The 21,136-nt window shown below is 39.8% G+C and overlaps 1 protein-coding gene across 9 annotated transcripts in view; it reads left to right on the top strand.

The window, feature by feature from the left end:
• The window catches only part of cacnb2a (calcium channel, voltage-dependent, beta 2a), a 73,598-nt gene that overhangs the window by 24,254 nt on the left and 28,208 nt on the right, over positions 1-21,136 (top strand). For 2 of the 9 annotated variants that reach the window (XM_061712975.1, XM_061712969.1), the window contains exon 1: positions 20,451-21,128. The exons of 5 other annotated variants lie outside the window; for them this stretch is intronic. In XM_061712975.1, the coding sequence (XP_061568959.1) occupies positions 21,060-21,128 (69 nt within the window). In that variant the 5' untranslated portion in view covers positions 20,451-21,059. Of the gene's footprint in view, positions 1-548; positions 624-8,168; positions 8,489-20,450; positions 21,129-21,136 lie in introns of those variants that run through there. 2 more of the 9 variants (XM_061712968.1, XM_061712973.1) reach the window with 2 other exon arrangements.

Genomic DNA, 21,136 nt, shown 5'->3' with positions numbered 1-21,136 from the left:
CTGAAATACACACCAAATCTGGTTTGTGTTATACCATTTTTTCTGTATTCTTGAACTTCAGGTGGCTCCTCTTTCCCCCACTGTTCTGTGGAGTTAATTAATGTACGGTTTGGTTTTCAAACATCATGATATCAAGGTAAACTATTGCAATCAAAACTTGTCTTTGGAACAGATGCTCTTGTGTAACCTAAAACCCCCATGATTTAAGTATCAGGCCCTGAGTTTAGTTGTTTAGAGAGGACAGGTACACAACTTTGTACCAAAACTCTGTTTTACAAACTGTTCAGTCAGTGCATTTTGTCCTTGTGGAAGCGTGTTTGCGTACACAGTGTTCATCACGCTCTCCCTGTACTTTCCTGACCTGTGCGTGACTGTATTGGTCACAGCAGTCCCAACTACCAGTGTGTTGATTTGTTCAGCGAGCCTAAAGTGACTCAGTTAACACCACACACAGCACTGCTGCCGCCAGACATCGCACAATCTTGTACATGTCAGCACATCAGAAGTCATCAACTGTTCGCTTCTCATAGCTGCTGAGAAACTCCGAGCTCATGATCTTCATTCCCTTAGGCATGCTTGACTGGCTTCCTTTATCTCCTCGGACTAGACACATCTTAGGAAGGGTAAGCTAAAGCCGACCTCTTAATTCAGTTTTTGAGCCTGTTTTGTATTGGCTGGACATCTCTAGTTTACTGATTTAGATGCTGCTTTTTTAGGGCTCTTTGTTTTTTTTTTTCTGTTTTTTGAGTAAATAGGTGTATTTTCATGAAGAAAGGAAGAACGTGTGCCTCATTTCTATAGTGCATGCCAGGTTTAGTGCTTTTATCATCTTTTTTTGACATGCTAGTGGGATGCTTGTTGGCTGTGGAGGAAACTAGTCAAACTTTCTAGTTGCTCTGGGGGCCAGCAGGAAACAGCAGCTGCTGCTTCTAGCTCCCTGTCTCATCCTCTACCTCTGTTTGTTTTGCTTACTCCATTCATTTTCGCCCATTGTGTCTTCCTCTTTTTGCCTCCGTTCTTTTCTCTCCTCTTCTGTAATTAAAGATGGTCCCGGGGCTCAAGCAGCCTGGCATGTAGGCAGCTGTAACTAGGTAACTAAAGCGTGATGCTGGCTGCCAACCCTGGGGCTTTCATTAGCCATGAATCAGTCACATCAGACCCAGCATGGTTTCTCCACCATATGGATGGTTTGTATCAGGTTCAATACGATCCACAGATCCATTGTAACTGAGCTATCAGTGCCTACATTTCTTATAGAAGATCTAATCATTGCAGTTTCAGATTTTTGATATGATCATTCAACAAATAAAATGAAAAACTAATTCAATAAACAAAGCAAAACTTCTCAAATGTGTTGGTTCAGAGGAAATCTTTTAATGTACCTTTTTGCTCCGTTACATAGAAGCTACTCACTACTATACTAAAGTGTAAACTGTTTTTATTTTTATTTTGGGTTATTTGCTAGACCAATCCCTCACAAAGAAAATAAATCGAAATAGAAAAGATGTAGCATCGTTGTTTCTATAAAACAGAAATGTACTAAGCTGACGTGTTTTGCCTCATAGTAGTAACTTGAGGTCGGGAGTAGGGCTGCACGATTAATCGTTAAAAAATCGCGATCTCGATTCATGCTTGAACGCAATCTCATTTCCAAATGACGACGATTTAAAAATCTTTTCTTTTTTTTTTTTTTTTATTTTGGGATGTTTATTGTTTTTATGTTCAATGTCAGCTGTTATAAAGTTGATGCCAGTCTTTTATCAGGCACCATCATATTTTTTGTAACGTTTACCTTTTGTATCGGCAGCTTCTCAATAGCAGCAAAAGGCAATGGGGGGTTCATCCCAGCCAGAGGAATAATTTGTTGCCTCAGAACTACAGGATCTGTTACAAGTCCCCTTTCTGAAAGGGCGTTCAACTCAGGGAGGAACAAATATTGTTCAAAATTGTTATTATTGTTTAAATTATTCAAAGGTTTGTGTAAAGAAGACAAGAGATGTTTATTGTTATTATATTTTTGTTCAGCTGTTGCAAAGTTAAAGTAATAAGTGCAATACATTTTATATTGGAAAAAAATCGTGAGAGAATCGTGATCTCAATTCTAAGCAAAAAAATCGTGATTCTCATTTTGTCCAGAATCGTGCAGCCCTAGTCGGGAGATCTATAGGTGGATTGGTGCAACATTTTTACTAGTGTGGACTGTACCGGTTTGTTGCGATGAAGAGATTCTGACCCTGACCTGTAGTCATAAACTCTTTTGAAAATTGCAGATAGAAGCTGCTGACAGACCTTCCCTTAGCAATAGGCTAAGAAACTCTGCTATTCAAGAGGGTGTTAAAGTAGTCACTGCTCCTCCACATCAAGAGGAGCCAGTTGAGGTGGTTTGGGTATCTAGTAAGGATGCACCCTGGACACCTCCCTGGAGAGGTTATCTAGACGTATCCAATTAGATGGACACCACAGGGCAGACTCAGGGCATGGTGGAGATAATACATTTCTTGGCTGGTTTAGGAACCCCTCAGTATTCCCCTGGAACAGCTGGAGGAGGAGGCTGGGTTGAGGGAGGTCTAGGCCTCTTTGTTTATGTTGTATATTGTGATTGGCTTAAAAAAAGTAAAAAAAACAAAACAAACATTGCTAATATTTATGAATCGTTTGAAAATGTTGGATGAAAGAAAAAGTAATGAATGATGACACTATGAGACCTTTCAAAGAGTTAAAGGTTCACGACATCTCGTTTGAAAATAAGCTCTGATTATTAAAAGGCTGCAATCAAAAGGCTGCATTGTGTCAATAGTTGTATTTGTTGAGTAAAAGTAATGTCAGACAATCCCACTGTGAAGATTTTTTTTTGTCCACAGACAAAGCCAAAGATTTTTTGAGCAGGACTCAATGGTTTGTGGGGGGTTTCATTTGTATAATAACATTCTTGGCAATGCAAAGCCCCTTTCAGAGGGGTCTGTCTGGTATTTCATCAGTGACCTGACTGTTGTATACTTTCAACCAATTATTGTTCTATTTAAAGGGGACCTATTATGGCATCTACTACCTATTTTAAACAGGCATTGATTGTCTTAAAAACAAGCTTTTGATTGTTTTTGCTAAATAAATGATAAATTCAGCCTCTGAGCCATGTCTTTATCTTCCCATTCTCTAACCTCATTATCTATGCGGGATTCTGAGTGGGCGGGGCTATGATAATGAGGCTCTGTGCTGATTGGCTGCCTGAATGACGCTACACCGCTACGAAACAATGGCGGAAGCTCCGACCGGCGGAGTTAGTTGTGGGCGTGGTTTCACGCATTGGAGGCCAACCGATGTAAATCGCATTTTTGTTACGTAACGACGGGAGCAGAATCTGAACGGCTCGTAGAAGCCACATCACACTGGACGGCTCATCCGGGCGGCTGTACAGACACTGCAGAATTTGGTTGCTTTCCTCCTTCTCTGCGTTGGCAGGCTAAGGGGAGACCTTAGCTTAACTTTATATATGTTAAAGGAAAGAGAAAACGTGTTTTTCATAATAAGTCCCCTTTAAGTTAACTTACTTCTGACAGAAAGCAAAATACTGTTGACTTGGTTGCATAAACTCTGTCAATGGTCTTATGCCCCTTCAAAATTGGTTTGCTGCAGCTTGTGTTTTTTTTTTCTTTATAACAGTATGTTTTGATAGTTGTATTAATGTAATGCACTTTAGCACTTAGTCTCAATCGCTTTGTCAGTGTCAAATGTATTTGGCAGTGTTGCGAGATGTTATCTGGGGCTGTTTACTTTAATAGTGAGCGGTTGTCACTGTGAGGTCCAACTGGGATGAAACTGCCTGACCCTTTTTGTACATCCCTGATCTGGTAGTAAAGAGGCCCAACGCCTCCAGAGACTGCCCTGTTTGTCAGAGCAGTGCATTGCTGTCTTAAACAGGAGATCGCCTGTAAAACTGAGCAGTGCTGCGTGACCCATTCCCACAGCGTCGACTGTAAATGTAAGGGAAAATGAAGGCATTCTTTTGCTTATACTGTAAGGTAAATAACAAGAAAACCTAGACAACACATAGACAATATCGATGGTATTGAGCATGTCCTAAAAATAGAAATTCGTCAATACCTATTTCAGATTCAGTAGCTCTAGCAACCCTCTAGCAACAGTTATGTTTTAATAAAAGATGCAAGCTGATCCTGGCACAGGATGTAATTTGCACACATATTATATGCTTTTCTGTGTTGATAGACAAAAGATACACACATTTTACAGGTAAATGATAATCGAAAGAAAAAGTCTAAATAAAGACATAAGCTTTGAACATCCACACTGGCAGTGTACTGAAATAATCTTGATTCAAACACGATGTTCATTGTACATAGTTTCAATCCTAGTATCTATCACAAAAGAGTAGCAAAAAATAAGCAACAGAAAAAATAAAGTATATTGTTCAGCTGAATGTAAATGAAAACAAATCATTAATTAGATCTTCAATTACAGTTTTAATTAACCAAATGTATACAAAAACAATAAAGCAGACATGTTCCGTGATAAGTGAGTCAAGGTGAGCTACACAATGAATGGAAATGACTGCTGTTGGTGTCATTTTGTTGTGGGATGTCACATTGATCCCCACCCCCACCTCCAATTTACTGCATGCTGCTTGTGTAAGCTATCCACGCTGGCCTGTGCCTGTCAGTTTGAATGACTGGTGTTATCTAGTGTGCATGTCCACTTATCAATAAGCCAAAGACAGAACTGCAATCTTTTTTTTTCTGTGGCTCTGACCAAACTGAAGCACATTGATCTGTTAAGGCCTAGTTAGAAAGCCCATTCAGAGAAAGCTGATCATTTCTATTTGGAGTAGAAAGTGATTATATGTTGTCTTATGTACATACTATAATAAGATGAGGCAAGTGTTTTATACTGCTTAATTAAAACGGTGAGTCATTTTTATGCTTTAATTTATTTATTTTCACAAAACAAATCAAGCGTGGGTGTGCATGTTTGTGTTATGTTTTGTCTCATTTGTCTTTGTGTGCCACTGTGACCGTGACCTGTGCAGGCTGGGCCTGATAATAGCAGTGATAGAGTAGCCTTTTTTGTAAGTCTGAGCAGGTTATAGAAAATGGAAAGATGGAAGTCAGACCGGTTATGTTCTGGCAGTGTTCATTTAAGAAAGACATTTGGTGGGATTTCATAGACATCAGATCACATCTGATCAAAATCTCATTATCCTCAACATGCTTAGGCATTGATCCCCATGACCGCATTTTATTGAACTTGGCTTGTTGTTTCCATAGCAGGATATAGACTGCAATACAGAAGTTGTTTATATTTATGTGTTATTTTTTTAAATACATAACATATTTATTTAAATAAATAACATATTGATTAGGCATACAACTTGAAGACGGTCTTTCAAACTGACATTGTGGGATCGTCTAGGGCACATTCTATAAATGCAGTTCTATGCTTATGCACCGACTCACCAGACGTATTGACGTCGTCAACCTGACCGACCAATCATAGTGAATTACGGGCAGTGACGCGCTTTCCTATCCTTGTTTGTGTGTGTAGCGGTAGCGCATGGAGAACTGGTTGCAAAAAAAACTATTCCACCTCAATTATATGGAATTGGTTTGGATTTTCAACAAGTGATCAAGCTCAAGCAAATGTAATTTGCAAAGTGTGCACAGAAACCATTTGCATGTTGGGTGGTAACACGATCTGTTTAATCACCTGAAGAGGAAGCACCCCAAGCAGTGTGGGGAGAACCAAACAGCGAGGGGCCGTAGCTAGCATTCAACAGTGTTTTTCCGATCATTTTTTGTGTGTGTTGTAACTTACGATAGGTTACCTCTGCTAGGCATTCATGGAACGCTTGAAACTGAAACTCAGACCTTACCTGGCAACAAAAAAAATTATTTTCTGATTGGCTGATAGATTGATAACTCCAGACAGCTGCTCTGAGCTGAGAGCTCAGTAGCGTAGTCTCTATCTGACTTGTTCGTAAGATGGGCTGTTGGAGTTACATATAGTATAACATTGCGTCCCCCATGACGTGAAATCCTTTTGATCACAAGCTATCCTGTCCTCCTCCATATTTTCTGATTCCCAACATCCAGGTTTATCTTTGTTTCAAACATCCAAAGAAACATTGGAGGCATTTTTACTAAAATGTCTAAAAAATCTTTATACATTTTCTGGCAAAGTCTAATCTCATGTTTCTGTTCTGAAGTTGTTCTGAAGTTGTTTGCACCTTGTTGTAAACCCTCTGCATTTACATTCATGAAGGTGTCTCTTGGTTGTAGATTTTGTAGATTTCTTCATCAAGGAAATTATTCTTTGAACTAAAGTGCAGATTTGGTTAGCTTTGGTCTGCTCTTACGGATATATTTTTTCTTTTTGTTGTTGGGTTTGTCCTTGGGCTTCATATTGGTAGCTCCAGTCAAACAGCTGCCAATTGCCAACCCAGTACCCAATATCAACTCGATACCTCTATCATTTGTCTTGAAGTAACAAGTTGAATTCTTTTCAGTCAATTGTCTCAATACTTTTAAGGCCCTTGAAAATGAAGGCACTTTGCCTAATTAACTTGGCTGTAATCCCTGAATTTTAAATGCTGTGTTTTTGTGGAGCCTTTTAAAGCTGAAAATCTTCACTTTGATCACAACTTGACTGTTTTATTTCAAATCTATTGCATTAGTGCATAAAAAGGCCAATCATAAAAAAATATATCTTTATCTGTTTAACTGCCAAAGACAGATCTAAAGATCTACTCTTCCTTTGTATTTTCATACTGGCTTTCTCTCCACCAAGATGTTTTCTGTGTAGTGTCTTTATTTTCTACAGCAACGGGACACCCAAACAATTGTTGTACGGATTCAGGTCTCTCCATTTTAAAACAGCTTTGTAGTTTGATATAAAGATAAAGTTGTCAGCTGACCAACTTCCATTCTTGGAAAACTGAATGTATTATTCTCTTTCTGCAAGTGACCACTTTGTACTTTTGTACTTTTTCCACAGTTTTTAGCATATTAACTGATGAAATAAGAAGCGTGTCATAAGACAACGGTATACATTTCTTCTCCAGACGCATGCACGCAGGACTTGAAGTTATTGTCCTGGTGAAATGAGAATAACCATGACACAGATTGCCACGTGCCAAGCACACACCCTGGATGATAATCCTCAGAATGGGGTTAACCCTGATCAAACACAACATAATCTAGGATTTAGGCGGGAGTGGCCACAAAACATTTTTTTTTCCCATTAGAAAAAAAAAAAATCAAAATCTGGGTTTTAACAGAATGTCAAATGTCTGATTTGTTTTTCTACTTTTTCCCTTTTTTTATAGTGACTTTGCTGTAGTACCCAGCTACTGCTCTCATTTTATAACAGGAACATTGAGATTAGTTTTGGTTTTATTTTATGGACACATGACTAAGCTTTTAACTCTTTTATTATTATTATTATTACTATTATTGCCATCAGAATATTTAACATGTGAGTCTACAAGGGCTCAGAGCAGTGTGATTACAAAGCACACAAGAGTGTCTCTGATGTCAGATCATAAAGAGATGGATCTGTTGTGAGTTTCTTTCATGTAACCGCTACAGTTTTTAGATGCATGCCAGCTGCTCTGGTCACATGATTACTGAGCCGGCTTTTACTGTATATGCTTATAGTTTTGAGAGATAGTCACTTTTGTATGTAAAGCCAAGCACAAGCTGGATGTCTGCCTTTACGGTATGTGCCATCAAATGCCCAAGCGGAAAGTTTCTCTGGTTTTTCATCCCGTTGACAATGAAAGCAAATATGGTATTTTGTCTATGCAGTTGAGATAATTACTTCCTGACATTTTGGTGTCAGCAGCATATGTTTAGACGATACAGCCAGATCAGATCCTTTAGCTTTCCTTTCCACCAAGTGTAATCTTTTGAAAGCAAAGTGGAACACATGTAAACTCCCAAGATCACACACTCGCACACAGACATAAAAAGCTTCTGCATCTGCTTTGGGTGCTTTCTGGAATTTTCAGGCCGGCCCCATTGGCCAGAGATCTTACTTCCTAACTAGCTGTGTGTGTGTGACAGGGAGAGTGTGTGTGCGTGTGTGTATGTGTGTGTGTGTGTGTGTGTGGGAGGGGAGAGGGGCAGGGGGCTTGTTTTTGGGACTGGAGGACGGTCGCAGTACTCTGAAGGAGTCCTCTCCAAGCGTGGGAAAGACGTTTGACTATTCTCTGCCTCTCAGGGACTAAAGTTAGGCCAAAGAAGGACTGAGAGGAGCCAGCATTCTTCTCCGGCTTCAACTTTCTACAAAGGCAGAGCTGTTCCCCTCTGGAGCCGGGACAGGGGATTGGTAGGAGCGAAGCAGCCCGGCTAGTAGGAGTTCTTGTGCTCCGAGAGAAGATGGACAGCAGCTGAGGAGATTTTCTCCCAGCCTGTCTGAACAGCACAGCGGCAGTAGGGCAGAAATGTTTTACTCTACCAGTGAGGAGTCAGATCTGGTAAGTTTGTATAAACATGTGCTCTGTAATTCAAACTCTGAAAACTCTTCTAACTCCTCCACCGCTTGAACAAAGAGGAAGGGCTTGGACTGCAGGGGAATGGAGGATATCAGTGCATTATTTAAAGAAACATAACCATACAGCTTCTGGTTTTTTCCCCCCCTTCACTTTCCTGGAAAGATTCTGAGTATTTCTTAAAATGCATTTAACTCTCTTGCAGCAAACTGTTTAGAAACAAAGACCCAGTATAAGTTTGCGAGCAGTGCTGCATGAGTACTGCAAGCTTGAAGTAAGGATTTGAGGCGCTGGTTAACCAATAGTGAAAGAGAGAGAGCAAACAAAAAGAAAAACAGGATGAGTTTGGTTTTTACGTTCACAGACCAGTTAATACAACAAAACCTTTTCAGCCAAAGGGGTTTTGTCTCATTCACAACAGAAGCTTTTTTTTTACTTTTGTTTTAATTTTTTCACAAGTTTAGTTCAGATACCAAGCACCATGAGTGACCCAACGTTATGTTTACAGAAGTTGTTACTCATTATTTACCATATTTCCGGTCTTGTTGGTGTGAATGATTTGGCTTATTGTTTACGTTCATGATGAGGAATTTGCTGACAAACCTTTGTCCTAATATTTTCAAGTGACATTATTCTGACATTAAAATTACAATCTCCCAGTGTAAACATCATACAGCTATAATGAGAAGTTGTGGCAAGATCATGCACAATATACAGGACTGTCTCAGAAAATTTGAATATTGTGATTTTCTGTAATGCAATTACAAAAACAAAAAAGTCATACATTCTGGATTCATTACAAATCAACTGAAATATTGCAAGCCTTGTATTATTTTAACATTGCTAATCATGGCTTACAGTTTAAGAAAACTCAAATATCCTATCTCAAAAAATTTGAATATTCTGGGAATCTTAATCTTAAACTGTAAACCATAATCAGCAATATTCAAATAATAAAAGGCTTTGCAATATTTCAGTTTATTTGTAATGAATCCAGAATGTATGAGATTTTTGTTTTTTTAATTGCATTACAGAAAATAAAGAACTTTATCACAATATTCTAATTTTCTGAGACAGTCCTGTACTGTCTACCACAGACATTTTCAGATCCTGTGATGACAAGCAATATGAAGAATACTGAAGGGGTTAGAGAAAAAGTAGGGTGGAATAAAACTGATAAACTAACCAACTAAAGCCAAAGTAATCATATATCATTCAGTCCTGCAGTAAACTGTGTTATGTGCTTATTCATGTCCTTTGATGTGAAACATATAAGATAGACTGTGCACTTAATCAATAGCTCATTGCTCTTTATTAGGACTTAAATTATCAGTTGTTCACACACAAAGAAGCACTTGTATGATTATATTTAGACTGTGCTCATGAGGTGCTGTTTAAAGTGTTTATGCATCTACTTCTATGTGCTGAAATGTTACTGTGTGCATATTGCTCTGCCACTGAGAGCTGTTGCTAACTGTGAAGTGCTTAGGTGATAAAACACAAGTCTGAAATGTGAATTGAGAAAATGGATCAAATGAGTTGCACCAATGCTTCCATCAAGGTTCTGGATTTACATTTTAAAGTTTTTTTCTGCTGTTGGTTGTTTAGTTCAGAACCTATATTTACAAGACAGTAGATTTAGCTAGACACTGCTCAGCACTGCTTTTAAACCAGGAGAATCTTTTCTCAGCTTTAATAACGTGTAACTACTTATTTGTTGCATTCAATGCAATTCTGGTTTGATAAGCCTACTAATATACAGTAGAACTTAAGGTGGCATTCAGGCAATTATTTTCTGCACCCTGGATAGATGTTATTCTTCTGCCATAGTGCCTTTATCTCGGTTTTTCCCCAATAGGTAATTTCCACTAGTAACTACTCAGATCTGCTCTGCTTGACTCTACTCTGTCATAGGGGTTTTTCACTGGGTGACAGATTAGTGCCTCCTTTTTTCGCACCTACCGGTACTTGGCTGGGGTTGTAACATAACTGAAAATGCAACGTCACCAGGCTGCAGGCCACGGATTGGCCAGAGAGTAAACATCTCTGAGTCTTGAGAGCAGCTCTGTCTCACCCGCCATATTTAAAACCTGGCAGTAGGGACCAAGATATTTACTCTATTACTAAACGTTGGTAACGAGGAGGTCCATGCAGTTCTGTGCCTCGTGGCCAACTGCCACATCCAGAGGGACTTGATGCAGCAACGTTTTTCAGGCTGCTTTGCCATGAAGGCCCCACTCACATTGAGGTGGTACTGAACTGTAATACAATAACGACTGAGACTGAGGCAAGTAAAGTCGAGGCGAGTTGAGTCCAGTCAAAAATTGTATGACCGAAAAGGGGCACGAGTGAGACAAAATTCAGATAGAAACTTAGGGTAAGAACAAAGTGGACGATGTACCACAACAAAGAGAGCTGGTTCTTTTGATTTCCACATGCAATGGATGAAAACTGGGTGAAGCTGGGGCTCCTGTTGCTGATTAATAAACTTAAGTGCTTGATTTCAATCACCCCTACTTCTCTGCTACCAAGATGATGAACTTTAAAAGAGCTGGATGATGTAGATTCATTGATGCTAGCATGACTGTCCTAGAGCAGTCAGGTTCTGTAAAACAGAGCAGATTAAATAAATAGTATGATAAGTGTGTATGTCTGTATTTATGTTCATTCACTGAGTCACTACATCTTATTTAACCCATTACAACTTATTACAACTCCTCTCTAAGGGCTCCTATGCAGTACACAATGTATACCAGGGGTATTCAACTAGATTCGGCCGGGGGCCACATCTGCAAAAGGACTGTATGGAGAGGGCCGCACAATTTGAAAATTTGGGGGTTTTCAAAATGTATTTTGCACTCAAAGACGAAGACTTATGTAAATATAATACATTTGTATTATACATTTGAATATATCTAGTTTACATATGAATTATGTATTAATTGTCTCCAGATTTAGTAATTGTGAATGTTAAATATAATATTCAGATAAAGAAATATTATTTTAAATGCAAGTTCAATTTAAAACCATGCATTGTGCAAACTTAATGAAATTGTTATTGACCTACTTTTAATAAAACACGGCATAATGACAAAGCACCACTTTCCACCAAGATTTCCTTATTTGAATATTATATTAAGCATTGAGCACAAGCATTTCAGTCCATAGTGGCCAGTTTGATGTTATAAATAAGCAACCAAAATATTAACCATAAGCTCCTTATGACACAAAAAAAAAAATAAATCTTTTTTAATCAAACACCCCCTTTTTTGAAATATGACCAGGGGCCACATAAAAGCTCCTGGCGGGCCGCATGTGGCCCGCGGGCCGCCAATTGAATATCCCTGATGTATACTGTTGTATAAGATTTTTATATCTCATATTGTACGTCTTGTATTTGCTTAATCTTGAGTACGACATTAAGAATGGTATTTGTAGCTATACGCTGATGAAGCTCCTTTAATCGGAGGCATCAGCCAGTGTAGAATAGTATCACTAGTATGTCCTGACAGTAAACAATCAACACTTAAAATAGTACTTAAAAAAAGAAGTGGGGAAGGAACTTGTCTGGGGAAAGATGGGAGAGGAGACAAGTGGCATTAATTAATACATCCTTTCATGTTGTATTTTTATTGGCTTGTCAGTAGAGGAAGTCGAAAGATAAGAACTAAACCAAGCCAGGGGTGTGTGAGCAGTGTCAGCTAATTGTGCAATCTTTGGTTTCAAGACCATTTATACCGCCATCACCAAACCACCAACACTGTAAGGGCCACAGATGTGGAACAACAACATGATAGTTTGCCACAATCCTTTCACGACAGTTATCTTTTGTCTGCGAAAGAACAAAATTGTGTGGTGCATATCAGGGATCAAACATCCCGGTTGTGCCTTACTGAGCAATGCACTGATAGCTCACTGGCTGTGCAAGCAGGTTCGGGGACAAGACAGTGTTTTTTGGAGTCAGTTACATGTATCGTTAGAACTTCTTCTCTTCCCTTTAAAGGACAACAGACTGGATCATCCACTTCCATCTTGCCTGTCTCTGACTGTTCTTCAATCCCATCCACAAATCTCAGTGTTCCCATAGTTCCAAGCCAGGATAAATGGAGAGGGTCATGTCAGGAAGGGCACAAGATTTAATATCTATGCCAATAAAACCTAGAACACTAAGCATTAAACCAGCTTAATGTACGATGCTTTTGCTGTCTTTGTGAGCAATATAGTGAGGTAGTATGGCTGTACACCACATGTTACTGTGCAAGATAAAAATATCCCCTTTTTCCCCCTCTATTTTTATTAATTAGAATTTTGTTCATGTTTTCTTCTGGCATGAAATGAAATGAAATGCTGCTCGTAAAATATGTGCATAGTTTACGTCCTGTCTTTTTCTTGCTTTTTATGAAGTTTCCAGCTAGCTTTTAACTACGCTGCAGTTAGGGATCCTGTAATGGGACTGACAGCTGTGGTCCCATCACTTCGATGGAGTGCTACTCTTATCTAATGCACTGGCTCGTTGAATGCTGTATGAACTTTTTTTTTCACAAGTCCATCAGTTTCTACTTCATGTCTATCCAGCTAGTCCCTTTTTTTGGCATACCAGAAGGAACATTTCTTCTTCTCTTTTTCTATTCATATTTTTTTCTTCCGTGTTTCCCTTTTCTTTCACAGAAGCACTGGCAATCTGTTTTTTTTTCTTGTTCTCTTGTCATCTTTCCTCTGTTCTTTGTAAGATATTAGTAACCTTTTGTAGCAGTCGCACATTTCTCACTAATGGCTGTCGTGTCTGCCGCCATTGTCTCCTGTTGATGAAGGAGACGCTTTTTGTGGAACAATGAACTGAAGGACTGTGCGTTCCATCAGCTGAAGTGGCAGTGATGGACAGATGGCTGGGACCAAAAAGCTTTGGTTCTAGCCAATAATGAGTCATGCCAAGTCTTAAACTTCTAGCTCACTCAGTCAGCCCATTCTCAGCTCGCTGCAGTCAAGTACAGTCTATCCGCCAGGACTGTAGATGGCTTGGCAGGAGCAAGACTTCATTCTTTAGTCATGATGCGAGACGTGAGCTATACTATGGACTCTAAAGAGGTTGCATCATTAATTTCAGTCCTTTGTTTTTTTCTTTCTTTCTTTTTTTATGGTTCACTGTGTTTTACAGTTTTGAGTTGGTATTAATGGTAGGGCCAATTAACAGTACATACAATCAACTCCTGTTGGGTTTTTTTTTATGTGCAGGCTTTACAGTTGTATGTCAGTGTTTGATTACTCATAAATGTATGCTATTCCTATGAAACATACACGTCTAAACCATCAGGTATAAGTTAGAAGTGGGAGCCCCTGAACCAGGGTTTTCTATGTGGTGTAGAGTCACATCATTTATGCGTTAAGTATTTGTAAGTAGCTTCTGGGTGCACTGACACCATGAAGTTGTGTGACTTCATTATCTCACACAATTTGACTTACCGTATTTTCCGCATTATAAGGCGCACCTTCAATGAATGACGTATTAAAAATGTTTTCCTTATATAAGGCGCACCGCATTATAAGGCGCTACAGTAGAGGCTGAGGTTACGTTATGCATCCATTAGACCAGTGGTTCCCAAACTGTGTGCCGCGGCACACTGGTGTGCCTTGAGGCAAGTCCAAGTGTGCCGTGGGATTTTGTGACAACCATAGCCTACTGCAATATAGTATACAACTAGACAAAAAATAATTATTTTAATTTACTATATACTACTTTGAATGCACTCATTCCATAATACAGAGGCAAACTCTTTATCTAAAAACTATTTAAAAAAATCCTCCTGAAATGGGTGTGTTTGATGAAGCCCAATTTGATAAAGTTTAAATATTTTTGTGAAGTATTTTGTTAATAAATATTTCATGAGTAGAATAGTTGTCTTTGTCATATCTTATTTGGCATTGGTAAATAATAAACTTAACAGATAAACAGATGATATTAGTGATAACACGTGTTATAAGGCTATTTTGCACAATACGTGTGCCTTGAAATTTTTATTTGTCCTTTGGTGTGCCTTGGGCACAGAAAGTTTGGGAACCACTGCATTAGACCAAGGGTCGGCAACCCGTGGCTCCGGAGCCGCATACGGCTCTTTCATCCTTATACTGCGGCTCCGAGTGGCTTGGGAAAATAAATTACAAAAAAAAAAAAACTAAATATTTAATTGAAGTGTATTTTATTTGTGTTAGTTCTTTAATATTTTAGTTCTAAATTGGAAGATTATTGTGATCTTGACATATTAGAATAAATATATTTGATTGCTTTTCATCGCTCAAAATACGTATACATGTATATGTCTATGGTTGCGAGACCTGTTGCGGCTCAATATTGATCCATATATAAGGCGCACCAGATTATAAGGCGCATGGTCAGCTTTTGAAAAAATTGAAGGCTTTTAGGTGCGCCTTATAGTGCGGAAAATACGGTATTTGACTTGAATGAATCAAGGCTAGAACTGATAAGGCAAAGAAGGATTTTGAGACACCAAAACATAACGCTACTTGGAATATCTAGACAGAAATGTTGAAAAAAACCTTCATAGTCAGTGCAGTAGCTAAAATTGAGAGTAGAATACATATTATATACAGAATACATATTTTATAGTGAAAATATATAGAGAAATAGTAGCAGTGGTTAAAAATTAAAATGGAAGCTTTCAAATAGTGGATAATTCCCTTGTGCAAGTGCTTCATTCATTATAATTGATCTTGTCAGATATAGGAGGCAGTAACAGCTGACTCACAGCTTCTTCTTTCACCGTGGCTGTAGCCACTGTGATTTGTTGCTCTAATGGAAGTATCGCCCTGACATCACTGCATGTAGAGGTTATTGGTGGTCTTGGAGCAATACCTCTGCCTAATAAATCAATAAGGTTGGTGAAAAGCAAAAGAAACCATTGCTCTATCAAATCCCTGCTTCAACTCTATTACTCTGCATGCCGCATAAATACAGTCACCTTTACCCCAACTTCCATGTCTCCCTTCACAGGATCCAATTTGGGTTTAAACTTTCAGCCTAGTATTGTGCTCTTTCTTTGGCCACACAGAGCGTGTTCAAGAAACAACTGTATTTCCATATACTACATATTGCTGTTCATAAAGGATATGAGACTAAACCCTGTGTCAAAGCTCAAAGTGCATATTTGTAAACCTAATTTTGGTGCAAGAAAAAACGAATTCAGGATATCTGTGTCAGTGTTCCACGTGAAAACCTGCTGGGGAGGGTGCAGGCGAAGTGCCTATATTACCATTCTCAAAGCTTTTCACTTAGTCCTGAATTGTCTGATGTCAATATTTTGTTCGAATTACATTCCATTTGCTGTAATTTGTTTAAAAAATGTGACGTAATTATCGACCTTTCCAGGTCATGCAAGATTGAAAACATTGGCAGGAAAAGCTCCTTGTAGAAACAAACTCAAGTATGCTGGGATTTCTTGGAAGAACACTATACTCCAACTACTTTAAAGGGGACATATTATGGCATTTAATGTATATTTTAAACAGGCCTTGAATGTCTTAAAAACAATCTAAAGCTTGTTTTTTCTACATAAATCAGAAATTCAGTCTCTGGGCCATGTTTTTATTTTTTCCGCTTCTAAAGCCTTTTTCTGTGCCTCATTTTCAGGGCGGGGGGGGGGCTATGATAATGAGGCTCTGCGCTGATTGGCTGCTTGAATGACGTGTAGGAGGGGAGGAGACAAAGCATCGCTCCGGGCAGAAGAGCAGCGGCTGCTGCGTAGCAAAGCGTGTCCACGGTTCTGCGTTAAATCGACACGTACCCTACGCCGTAGGCTCTGCGTTGGTGTAGCGCAGAACCATAAATCAGCCTTTAGTCACCTCGTCTTCCAACAGGTTTTAATTTAATTCTAAACAGGTACACCACAGTTATTTACTCCGATTCCTCATCATTTCACTTCTTATGTTACAAGACAAATGAATCATGTTAACTGTAAAGAAATCACAACACTGAATTTTCACAAATGGCAACTTTATTGTTAAAATATTTAAATAAAATGTATGCACTATTGCTGGCTCAAGGAAGGGCCGCGCGTCTTCTGAAAGTGAACAGCTCCAGGTGCTTGAAAGATCTGAAACCACAGAAGAAAAATGTATTACGGTACTAATAGAGCCCCGAGCCCGGGGCTCCTCGACGGTCTGGTCCGTGAGCAGCCCCCGCAGCTCCGTATGCGGCGCCGGGGCTCCGGAGCTAAGCTAAATACTTAGCCCTTGCAAAGATCATACAAATATAAATAACATTAAAAAAAGGAACTTACCGCTGACTCGTGTGCAGTTACCGGGTCCGTGCTGTGGGAACTGATCCTTTTATGAGGGTAAATGTCGATGCAAAATCTAATTTCTACTCTCCCTCGCTGTTCAAATAGCCACCGCTGCTGAACAATGGAGGACGCTCGAGCCGGCGGAGAGAGCTGGTTGTGGGCGTGGTTTCAGCAGCGGAGGCCGAACCTCTGCGCCTCAGGTGACGTCACCCGAGGTGCAGATTCTCATCGGCTCAAAAAAAATCACGTGACACTGGGGGATTCTGTAAGGCTGGGGTCAAAGACCTTGCAGAAATTAATTTTGTCTCCCCTGTGCTGGCAGGGTGAGGGGAGACCACTTTATATATGTTAAAACAAGAAAAAACGTGTTTTTCATAATATGTCCCCTTTAAAGAAGCTTTGCATCTTCAGTCTGCAGGGTGAGCCCAAAGAAGGAGTATCTCTCCTCACAGATCAAAATGGTTTCTTACTATTATTATGATAGGATTATTATTAGGTGCCACTGTCTGGGTGACACAGAGCTGTCAGCATCAGCCGTGGTGGGTCTAGAGGTCGGTTGTGTCGGGCACCCAGAGGCTCTTTCTGTCTCTGAGTATTTGTCAGTGTAGCCATCAGACAGCCGCCTTCACAGCTCCACCAGCCTCCTCTCTGGGTTCCTCAGCTCCATATTAAGAGCATCAGTCCACTGCCCCCAGAGCTCTTGAGGCTTTTATTAACCTTCCATGTTGAAGTATATGTGACCAGTGATTAATTTCGTGGATTTGTGGTCCTTTTTCGAAGCTGTTGTTATCTGTTTTCCAACAACTTCCTGGCTTAACTTGATTTCTCATTAACCAGTATCAATCTAATTGGACCCCATTGTAATTTTCTCTTGTCAACTACTCCCATCCCTCTGTATTCAAAACGTGATCTACTTTAGGTTATTGCTTTCTTCGTTAGGCTTATTGGTCTGAGGAAACAAAAAAAAAAATCTAATTTTTCTCCCCAAAGAATGTTCCTTTTTTTCTGTGGGACATCTTGTAAGTATGCACATGTTGTCGAAAAGATCCTGGGCAAAATGGAGCCTCGTCACTGATTGTTTGTTATAAGCACTAATGATTAGCAAGTTCTCCTTTGATGCGGAGTAACAGTGTTTCTCATGAACCAGCCTGTTTTAACAGCTGGTCCTGCGGAGTGACTTGGGAGTGACCGTAGAGCTGCTCCTCAGACAACGGGTCAGACGAGCATCATGTGTCAGCAGCGGTGAAAAAACAAAAACAAAGCGAACATTCTGTATAATCCTTCTCCAATGTTCAACTTCAGAGACAGGTTTTATTAATGTTTTTATTATTCTCATTTGTCTAGTGTGGGTTTAGGAGGGTTTTCTCATATGTAGAGGATTCCGCGGTGATCTGAGAGAAAACTTGCATCTTTTTCTGTAAAATATCCCAATCATTATTGAAGGGAGTTTTGAAACATGGAATGTTTGTCAAAAGATTAAATACCCAAAGTTAAGGAGAATAACTAAATGTTTTATAGAGAGGATATCTAATTAATCAGTTTAGTCATAGATTATGCAGGAATGTGAATCATTCACATCTTCAGTACTTTCAGATGTGAATCTTAAGCATTCCTTTGTTTCCATGACATAATTGACCTTTTGTCAAGCCCCGCCCCTGTTGCTAGGTCAGACAAAACTGTCATCTCACCCGTCCACTCCCATTGTAAAAACGGGGTGTCACTTTATTTCTAATTAATGTACCAAAGAAAATCAACAGCAACTAGGTATGAATAAAAAGGAACACCTCGGGTAGCGTGTAGTGAGATTAAAAACGTAGGTTTTCGGTGAAAACGATATCTTTTGATTAGTTTAGCTAATAGGAAGGGTTGAACTGCGAGTGTGGCAGACATTTTACGTAATTTACCGTTGGTTTGGGGAAAGGGATTAAATGTATTCCTGTGATTTTCTCTGGGTAGCGGGTGTCACTTTTACAAAGGCCTGAAGCACACCGCTTAACCATTTTAAGACAAGTAAATTAATTAAAAGCTTTCACGGTTGTAGCTATGGGTTGTAGCCTGCTGCCAAGCTGACTTTGTTTTGGTAGTACAGATCGGATTTCTGCCATTTTGGGGATAAAATTACGCTGCACTCTCGCTACACTCTGCAGTGTGTTCCCAAGTTTTCCTTTTTACTAATACGAAGTTTAAAATAAATAATCTAGTGATTTAAATTTTGATACAAAGCAAGTAAAAACTACGCTTTTTCCATAAATAAATTAATTAATTCATTCATTCATTCATGTGAACGAGAGATTTTGAGAGATTTGGTCCAACTGGATATTCTGCCCCGGAGAATGATTTTTCTGATTGGTCAGTCAGGAACCAATCAGAAGGCTGCAAAAGGGTCAATTGCGAATAATTGAACTTAGGTTTTAGAATCACATATTGTACTTTGGACAGAAATCTTATTTTTGCATTTCAACCAAAGAGATCTGGAATAGGCTTCAGCAGATCCTTGTGACGCTGGATAAAAACAAGTATGGATGGATGGATGGATGGATGGACGGACGGACGGACGGACGGATGCTAGTATATCTAGAACAGTGGTCCTCAACCTTTTTTCAGTGATGTACCCCCTGTGAAATATTTTTTTCAGCCAAGTACCCCCTAACCAGCGCAAAGCACTTTTGATTGTCAAAAAAAGACCTAAAACTGTGCCATCAGTAACTGATTTATTAAACATAAAAATATTGCTGGTATGCTTCAACCAGGACTCCATCGTTGGTCCAAGTGATTGACAGGTGAAGCCAGGTGATTGACAGGTTAGGTGGAACCATCCTGGTGTGGGGGAAACTCTGTGGTTTTAGGATAATAAGTTGAATAGCCTACTCCTGAAGATAAAATTCATTTTATGAATTTAGACTTACTGTATATTTTCCTCAATTATTTATGACATATTTATTTTTAAAGGTTTTTTGCATGGATGCTACTTTTTAAATATATGTATATTTTAAAATCTCACGTACCCCCTGGAGTGTCTTCACGTACCCCCAGGGGTACACGTACCCCCATTTGAGAACCACTGATCTAGAGAACTTTTTACCTTGTATATTGTGAGCAGCAGTGTTAAGCATATTGCAAAGTAGCCATTGGAAAAAAAAAAACAAGAAAACACCCAGCTGAAAAAAAAAAGATTAAACATGTTTTTGGCTTTCCTAAGGAGGTTATGAAAATGCAGGAATATATACAATAGTAATGACGAGTGCAGGGTAAAGAATAATTATACTTTGAGGTAAATACATTTAAAAGAGCTGATACTACCAGAGAGGCGGTGAGCAGTGTGTGTATATATATATATATATATATATATATATATATATATATATATATATATATATATATATATATATATATATACTGTATATGCATGTAAATAAGTACAGTTGATGCATGGATAGTATTCATCTAGCACTAGCACTGCAGACACAAAGTGAGCAGATGGACTGACTCTGAGGGGTAGCTGAAGATAAAAAAGGGTGGGGGGAATGAGAGAGGAGGAGGAGGAGATGTGGGTAGAGACAGAGATGGAAAGGCGGAATCACTGAAGTAGCACAGGAGCGCTTACGAAAAAAAAAGCAGTGCAAACAGACAGGCTGAGGCAGAGTGAGAAAGGAAGAGCTTGCAGCAGCAGCTTCATTAGCGCCGGGAGGAGAGCCGGTCACATGCAGCCTCTTGGAGAAAAAGCATTACACATCGCCGGCGGAGCAGTATGGGGAGCCAGCACTAGAGAAGGACGGCACGGCTGGAGCCAGAGCTGGGACTACCTGACTCACACTGGGAGTCAGCCGCAGCACCTGCAGTGGCACACTGAGCACTCCAGCTATTAGAGGAGACTGGGGCATATGGGGGGAGAGCTGCTGAGATTATGCGTGGGGCAGAGAGCTCCAGTGGATTCCCTGTCTTTGGCAACAGCAGTAGCAGCAGCAGGGGGAGTGGGAGCGTGTGCTCTGCAGACAGCAGCAGTGTCTGCTGGAGCTGCCACAAAACAAGGCGCTCAGACTCCAGATCTATTTATTTATCCAGAGATGAAAGTAGCATTTACAGCCAAGGTGTAAGAGGAACCAGCCATCAATGTAGCAACTGTATTGAATGTACCTGTAGACAAACCCGTCCCAGTAGCTGCAGCGCAGGTGCTGAGGCGACCACAGCCGTGCAGTTTAGAGGCATTTGTAGTAATAGTGGGGGGGCCAGTGGCTCGGGACACTGAATGACCAGTGTGGCTGATGAAGGCCACCTGGATCCGCTTGCTGAAACGAACCAAAGGCGGTCGAGTCAAGAGCTCCGATGCCTGTGTAAGGGG

This window comes from Cololabis saira, chromosome 22 (genome assembly GCF_033807715.1).
Source record: "Cololabis saira isolate AMF1-May2022 chromosome 22, fColSai1.1, whole genome shotgun sequence".
Taxonomy (NCBI): Eukaryota; Metazoa; Chordata; class Actinopteri; order Beloniformes; family Belonidae; genus Cololabis; species Cololabis saira.
The sequence above is the reverse complement of the archived record's forward strand: the minus strand, read 5'-3'. Positions and strand labels throughout refer to the sequence as shown.